Source organism: Endocarpon pusillum, assembly GCF_000464535.1.
Source record: "Endocarpon pusillum Z07020 unplaced genomic scaffold C721943, whole genome shotgun sequence".
Classification (NCBI taxonomy): domain Eukaryota; kingdom Fungi; phylum Ascomycota; class Eurotiomycetes; order Verrucariales; family Verrucariaceae; genus Endocarpon; species Endocarpon pusillum.
The window spans coordinates 112,064-120,270 of NW_006913585.1; the positions used below are offsets into that span (position 1 = coordinate 112,064).

The following is an 8,207-nucleotide window of genomic DNA, read 5'->3' on the forward strand; positions in this document are numbered from 1 at the left end:
GAGAGCCGGGTTGAACAAATTATTTGTCTGCAATTAGACAGCACAGTCAGCTCTCAACACTTCCCATCATTCGCAATTTTGAACTCTTCAGAGACCATGACTATCCGTGCTTCTCATCTGAACGACCAGAGCCGAAGGCATAGGTGAGCAACTATCCTTTTTGTTTTTCATATAACTAGTGTAAATATGGTCCAATGCTAATTCGGACTAGATTTCTGTCGGCTGTCGGGAGCTTTCTTGCTATAACTGGCTTCATAGTTCAGTTTATAGGCTTAGGTGCGCTACACTGGTCTGCCACAATTATCGTACTTGGAGTCAGTTTCATCATGATGATCATAAGAGCATTTGTTCGGAGGGGCCTTGCAAAAGACCCTTCATGTGTTTCAATTCCAGAGAAGTTTGAATTGGTTTGGCTCGCACTACGCAGCGTTAGAAATGACTGGAAAGATGTTTTGACTGCAGCAGATGACAATAATCACTCAATTCCTTCACGAGATTGTGATTGGGGGATTTTGACAGGGTTGATCCAAAAAGATCCAGTGAACGGCTTATACGCCTGGCAACCAGCACTTTTAACAGCTAAGAGGCCCAAATCTGGGAATACTCTCAAGGATTCTATTGGCAACGAAACGGAACTGGAACAGTTATCTAAACATGAATTCATTCTTGGGTTTCGTGGATTTCATTCTCAAAAGTCTTATGAGATGCATGCCATTAGAAGGCAAATCTCAATTGTACCAGACATACCTCGGGGGGAATACACCGATCTCGCTTCGAAATTGGCAGCGGCCATGATAGGGGTTATGAATATCATGAACATGAGCGGTAACATAGTTTGGAAAAATAAAGGCCGTCCGCCTTGGCTCAATCACCACTGGTGGGTTGACGTGCAGCAGGGCTTACGAGAGCAGCCCCTCAAGTTTTGGGTCGTTGACATGGGCCCTATCCCAGACAAAGCCGCTTTGACTGAGCAACTTACTGCAGGTCTTTCCCTCTGGATGTACTCTTTACTTTGTCAGAAAAACTCGTTGGATCGTTTATGCAATCAAAATGATCTAAGAAACTCAAACGCTGCTTTTTTACGGATTATAGGCAGCTCAGATTCCTGCACAGCAGAGCAAATGGAAGTCTGGATGCCAGGTACAGCACTCGACTCGATTACTAGCTCTAATTTCGAAGGTCTGCATGTGCCCAGGCGGGAACCTCTATCAAGCTGGCCTGTATTTGGTGTTTATTATTCGGCCTCATTCAAGTAAGGCGTCTTCACGACAGTCCGTGGTATAAACACTGACTCCTTATCACAGAATGTTAGATCCTATCAATGCCAAGACTGAAAGAACCTTTACCTTGCGATCTGCAGAAGACGCTAAACCCCAGGACATTGTTATCAAGACCACATCTCGCGAGAGCTTCGAAATTGAGTGTGCTTTGGAAATATTTTCCTTGTTTATGCTTTCACTCTGTATGTCCGTGGATCGTGTGAAAGGCGAAACGGTCCAGATAGTGAATTGGCTAACCGAAGAAATGGGGGAAGAAATGATTAACTCTGTATTCACAGCTCTGGCCCAGGAAGTCATTGATGCAGGACTTGAGAATAATACCGACCTCGCTTTGCGGTACATTATTCCCGCGTTCGCCAAATTCCGTTTGCTCCCCAAGTGTAGGAGCAACCCAGTACGGGCTCCAAGGGAACGAAAAATCAAAAAGCATCAAAATGCTCATGTTGCCGCAACGTTGTGGTGAATGGTATGATATGCCAGATATGTGATGCTTAGGAGTCTAGGATAGATCCTGCAGAAGATGAAATATATACTCAGAATGTAGTGCCAAGTGCCAAGGCCTCAGAACGTCGAACCAGCGTTCCAAATACTAGTAGATCAGGTTAGATTATACTTGGGAACGAATCTGACCCGACCTATCTGGAGCCAGGCGGATCTGATCTGGCCTAGACGGTCTGCCAATATCTGTTTGTGTTGAACTCAAAATACAGTTTGCGCTATTTAAGTAAAGGGGTCTTAAAGAGCTGTTTCTGTTCCATGACGCCGCGGCGGCAACTCCGCACAATCTCCAAATATTTGCAAGTGTTTTGTTAGACTGCCGCGGCCTAACAGGAAGAGGCGAGAAAAAGACGCAGAAAAGGCGTAGAAAAGACGCTGATTTTGTGTGGTAGAAGTGTGTTGATTCTATCTATGCCCTGCGGACGGCTATATGGCCTCTATTTGGCGTCTGACGGGCGCACGGCAGGCGCATAGCAGGCGCATGACATATTTCGCAATGCACACAGTATTACGAACAAGATTGTTGTCAAGTTGCTTATTCGAGGTTTAGCCTCCTTATAATCAACATTAAGACCAAATCTACACCCTGCTAACATCAGATAAAATTTTCTTCTCTTCTAATGAAATACAAGCTGAATACATTGGAATGAAAATAATAAAATGCTAATGATTTTTTTGGTCACTATCAGCATCCTACCGGAAGCACGAAAGGAACGGCTTCTCTCACAGCGCACTTTTACTAATCTTTACTCTCAATATCATCACGAACAACAAGCGTTCCTACGCACTCCCATGGATCATATAGAGCTTTTAGCCTCCATCTTTTGCAGGATGCGCAGATGGTCTCTCCGTAGCTTCTGGGCCATTTCCCACTTGCGTCGCATGCTCTTGACCGCTTCGTCATCAGCAGGACGCGGCATAGGAATCGGTGGATCGATCTGGCTTGGAGCTCCCTCGGTGTAAGATGCACCTTTTCTAGTGGCAGGGCGAAGACGCGATGGGCCCGCTTGGCTCTCGGCCCGCTGCCTTGCTGTCTCAGCGTCGGGCCCAGGCAGACAGGCTGTCACTTGCTGCGTGCCAGTGCTCTTAGATTTGACCATGCGGATTTGTCCCTGAAAAGGGTGGGCAGGCCGCTCTCGGACCTGAGACGCCACTCGCGGTTCGGGGCCGGTAGAGCGTGAAGAGGGGGGGCATTGAGCAGATGCTGAACGAAACGGTCTGGCTGACGGAGAGGAGGTCGACCTCAAAAACGTATGCGGAGCTGATTGGGAAGGATGTGAGCCAGATTGTTGCAGGCTCTTGTAATGTACAGTCGGTATGGAGGGCGATGAAAGTGTCAAACCAGCTTGCCGTGGTATTATCTCGATGTTGTCCAGAGGGAGTCCGGAGTTGGCTGGGCGTTGTGCTACATGTGTAGGTCGAGCCTGCTCCATTCGGTCTTGAGCAACTTGACCCTGTAGATGCGACTGTTCACCTCGCACATGCGCATAATATCGTTGAGCTTCCTCTTCAAGGATATCCGGAAAGTTGTGCATGTCCGATCGAACTGTTCGCCGAGCCCACAGGTCGTAGATTGCCCCCTCAGGATGGGGACGTGGTGGTGGAGCCGGCAGCTCAGCATCCAACCATGCCTGGTATTTCTCTGCATCCGTGGATTCGGCAGGAGGGACCGGAGGGAGTCTATCTTCCACATATGCACGATAAATCGCACCCCATGGGCTTACACATTTCATGGATGAGTCCCAAGCGGATGCATGGGCGGACAACATTGGAGTGGAAAATTCACGCCGCGCATCGGTTTGACCGACCTCCCGACTTTCAGTGGGTTCAGTCTTGTTGGAAGCTGCTTCTTCACTTAGGCTGCCCTGGATGGGGTCACCACCAGCATTGCGTTTGGGTGTCTGAAGTGCTGCTTGGCGAGATCTTGTTGTCTTGTCTTGCCTACGTGTCATAAAGGAAATGACAGAAAAGTTAATTGGCTCTTTAGCCAGCGCTCGAATGAGAGGCTGCCATTCGCTAGCTCGAGCATGAGAGGAGACCCTCATCATTTTTAAAGCCCGATATATATGTTTGGCTGCGTCTTCAACTAGAGCTCTGGTGGCATCTGCATTTCCGGGCATCCCCACTAACACCCCTGGACGCTTCAAGATCCCGGCGATGTCAGAATGACCGGTGATTCCACAAGAACTGATGGCTTCAAGCGCATCGAGTATTTCTTGTTCCCTAAGAATGAGAGACAAGTCGGGAGTGCTACGGGCACGGGGCAGAGTCGAAGTCATCTTCTCTCGGTCTTTCAAGCCAATGAGTTCAGCAGCCATTGAGCTTTCGGGAGGAGCTCCTCTCTTTTTGGGCGCCATGGTCGGTGCTTGAATCACATCAGTCCGCAGAATGCCTGTAGGTTTTGATTCTTTCATAGCTTCTTGAGCTCTCGTGGCTTCCGTCACGGCAGCTTCTCCTCTGTGCTCTCGCTTTTGGACGGCTTCTTGAATTCTGGGAGGTTTCACTTGAGTTGTCGTGGCTTTGATGATGGCATTAATTTCTCGGGCTTCGCTCTCTGCCGCGGCTTTTTGAACTCTGACGGCTTCTTCTCGCTCTCTGGCGAGTTTTTGATTTCTGGCGATTTCTTTAGCTCTGGCGGCTTCTCGAGCTTTGACGGCTTCAGGAACTCTAGCAGCTTCAGGAACTCTAGCAGCTTCAAGAACTCTAGCAGCTCCAGGAACTCTAGCAGCTTCTTCTTTAGCTTTAGCGGCTTCCTGTCGGACTTCTTGGGCCCTTGTGGTATTCACACGATGCCTAGTGGCCTCAACACCACGAGCGGCTTTTGTAGCTCTGGGCGTTTCTTCTTGAGCTCTGATGGCTTCTCCAGCTGCGACGATATTTTCTCGAGCTTTAACAGCTTCCTTTTCTCGAGCCTTGGCAGCTTTTTGTCCAGCGCTCAGGGCTTCGTGAGCCTCAATGGTTTCTCGAGCTCTAGCGGCTTCTTGGTCTTCACTTTCTTTCTTTCCAGTCGGCCGTTGTTGTTCTAGCTTGGACTCACCAGCTCGATGAGGTCCTTGAATGTCCATGAGTCTGACATGACCACCGGTGTCATGTGCTGAGAGTAGTGCGCTTGCTTGGTGTGAACCCGAACCTGCTGCTTGTTCCACTTGCAATGCCCCCTGCTGAATCGATCCTGGCTTCTCTGCTTGTCGCATCAGGGCTTGCTGTGTCTTCTCCCGGACAGACTCTGCCTCCTCACAGATCGTTTCTTGCCGCTCCCGCCAAAGACCACGAGATGTGAGACCGCTCTCTGAAACTGAGGAAACTACACAAGAGGATCCCATAGGATCGCTACCAGCACCTGCCTCGGGCACTTCTGGGGCATGAATTTGTGAGCGCTGAGTGGAGCTGACATCTTGTAAATCGATGGCTTTTTCGTCTTGGGCCGTACGTCCCTTTCTCTTGTGCCGGCCGGATTTACGGCGCTTCTTGGACGTGGCGCTTGATGATGCGGGCATTCTCTGCGATGCTGCTGACGATATCGTTACAGGTGAAGCTGATGAACTTGCTATTCCCTGTGATTCGGTCAAGGATGATGTCGTAATTTTGCTTGTCTTTCCACCCATTTCAAGCGACCTGGTGGTTGGAGGGGTTTTGGCTGATTCGGCGATTGAAGTCACGAGCTCTTGGGGGCGATAGGACAGCGTCATTGTATCGTTATTTGTTCCAATTGCTGTGTTTGCCACTTTTGATGCGCCGGCTGCTCCTGGCGTCGGGCTTTGACGTAATGAAGATGCCTTCGGATTTTCCCCCTGACAAAGTTCTTGAGGCTCGGATTCGCTCGGTGATCCCCTTATTATGGAGGGTGTAGCAGAATTCTGGCCGCTGCTACTGGGTGGGTCTTGCTGAACCGGAACTGCCCCAACATTGCCCGGGGTTGAGCTTGTCGTCATTGAGCCCTTTCGGTGTGATTGGCAAATTGCATATTGCTCGATAGCCGCAAAACGAACAAACGCATCGTCTTCATCGGGATACATAAGCTTTACGTACCTATACAAGACTCCGGCACTGACATCTTGGGTGGACTTTTGAGGTCTTGGGTGGCGTTTTATATATTCAAGAAGATCGCTGGCTGAGGGCCTCTCAGTTGGGCTCATCTTCAACATCTTCACCAATTCAGGCATTTCACAATCTTGGCCTAGCTCTGTAGCTAACTCACTGAGGTTCTTGCATATCCCATCGCTCTTGAAGCAAGATGTATCCCCTCCAAGGGCTGGTGCAAGGAGTAGATCCAATAGAACAATGCCCAGAGTCCATATGTCTGTTGTGAAAGTTATTTCCTTCTTGTCAAGCACTTCTGGAGCCATATGTGCCGTGATCAGCCCCGGATGAACATATGGTCGTTTATGTGCGTGCCTGGCCAAACTGAATTCACTAAGGACGAAATGATTATGATTGTTGTAAAGGATATTTTGTGGTATAACGCAACAATGAATTATGTCTTTGCTATGGATGTACTTTAATGCTGACAGCATTTGGGTCAGCAGTGTGTGATAGAAAGGCGCTATCTGTATGGTGATACCTGGAGAGACGTCAGAATCATGATTTGTGTAGCACCGTCACTCAAGGTCGGCGGGAAACATACCGCGAAGTGTTCGGTTCTCCAATGTTTCATCCATCCATATGCTAAGACGATGCTGATAGTGCTCCATGTACATTTCCATCCTCTTCGTCGCCTTGTTCCAAAACGGGGCGCCGCTAACAATGACATGAGGCTGCTTACGGCATTAGCAAAACCATTCCAGGATGTGAATTGAAAGGAAAGAATATCAGCCTTTTTTTCAACAAAGAATTGCCACACATTCATTTGTGACTGATGTACTTACTCCACCTCGGACAGCAGCAACAACTTCCCGCTCATACTCTATCCTTCGTTTGAGCAATGCACCTTGTATTCTTTGTGGTGTATTATATTTTTTGACGGTAAGCAGCCGATTGGTCTTCACTTCTTTGGCATCGAACAAAATTGCATAATCTTCGTGGATTAATAATGTTGGATATAATACGTCGTATACGATGTCGCCGGAAAGCCAGGTTGAGATTTCTGTCACCGGTGAGGCAGTAGCAGCAGCAGCCATAGTGTTGGTAAAGAAGTTATTGCCAACTTCCAACCCAATGTGAGTCCTGCAAAAGCTTTGATAGAGCAAGAGCTGGGTAAGCGGATGTCACCGCGCAGGTGGAGAAGCATTTGAGATCGTAGTGTGGTGATAGAAGAAGAAGCGACGTGAATCGAGAAGTTTCAAGTATGCAGCAACGATAACTACTGTACTAGTACTAGTAGTACTGTATATGAGACGTTGACGTGCTTAGCATGTTTTGTAATGATGGTCAGCGTCTTTTTCTTCAAACAGAGTGTCAGTTTCAACAGTTCCGAACCCGCTGTCAATCAGCTATTCCTTGTCTCGCTGGATGGGTCTCTTTCCGTATTGAGATAGCATTCCCATGCTTCTAACGTTTTAGTTTTGCTGCACTCTCACCATGAAGACATCAAACCCTTTTTAGACAAGATCATAATATCAAGTGTTTCTATGCTTGATGACTACGTCTTTCGAGATTCCAAAGGTTGAGAATAGTCAAAATCCTAAGAGCGATTGGATGATCCTACTTGTAAACTTACAAGTCTAGTCTTGAGAGTAAAGCAAGAAAAAAGGGCATTTAAAGATCGATTGAGTTTGATGTTCCTAGAACACATTCAATTGTTGCGCTAATTAAAGCTGGTTTGCAGCAATGCTATCTCGATACGGAAGGAGGCCCATTCAGAAACACAGGGGTCAACTAGAGATCTTTCACCTGATCAATGGATCAAAATTGGATATGATTCGAGGTATGCAGAACAAAACGTGGATCCTAATCTGTTTCGATACACAGTTACTAGTACCACCAGTACCTACTACCCGTAGAGGGTACCCTTAACGGAGTCATCTCCATTCTGGCAAACTCCTCTACCATTGTACTACCATTCATCTGTTTCACTACAGTGACAAATTTGCGCTATCTATAGAACAAATCTATGGGCCACATATAAAGCTTTGAAGACCAATCTTTACATGGCTCACGATAGTGGGCTCAGTTGTTACGGACCGAAGCTTGGCGCAGAAATTTATGGCAGTTCTCAGATCCCCTTCCTCCTCCCCCCTTCTTCATTCCTCTATTTCTCTACCAATACTCACTCAAATTTAGGGAACAATGGATTCTAAACAGGGAAATAGACGCCGCGTCTGCCGAAAGTCTCATTCGATTGATCCTCCTTCTCCTGCGGCCTCACGAACGCCAAAAACGATGGTTGATACGCCGCGCCGAGCGCGCCTTCTTGCTGACGCACGCCACACAGCTGGCAAATTGCCTCGTACAGAGCTATTTAAGATACATAATATAGCAAATCGAACTGGC

At 47.8% G+C, this 8,207-nt stretch overlaps 2 protein-coding genes across 2 annotated transcripts; one reads left to right on the forward strand and one right to left on the reverse strand.

Annotated features, from left to right (window-relative positions):
* Positions 1-96: 96 nt before the first annotated feature.
* Positions 97-1,743, forward strand: EPUS_01541 (uncharacterized protein; the record flags this gene model as incomplete). The annotated part of the gene is made up of 3 exons (XM_007788679.1): positions 97-143; positions 212-1,252; positions 1,305-1,743. The coding sequence occupies 3 exons, from the start codon at positions 97-99 to the stop codon at positions 1,741-1,743; spliced, it is 1,527 nt and encodes a 508-aa protein (XP_007786869.1).
* Positions 1,744-2,575: 832 nt separating this feature from the next.
* Positions 2,576-6,895, reverse strand: EPUS_01542 (uncharacterized protein; the record flags this gene model as incomplete). The annotated part of the gene is made up of 3 exons (XM_007788680.1): positions 2,576-6,339; positions 6,403-6,532; positions 6,644-6,895. The coding sequence occupies 3 exons, from the start codon at positions 6,893-6,895 to the stop codon at positions 2,576-2,578; spliced, it is 4,146 nt and encodes a 1,381-aa protein (XP_007786870.1).
* Between the last annotated feature and the right edge of the window lie 1,312 nt (positions 6,896-8,207).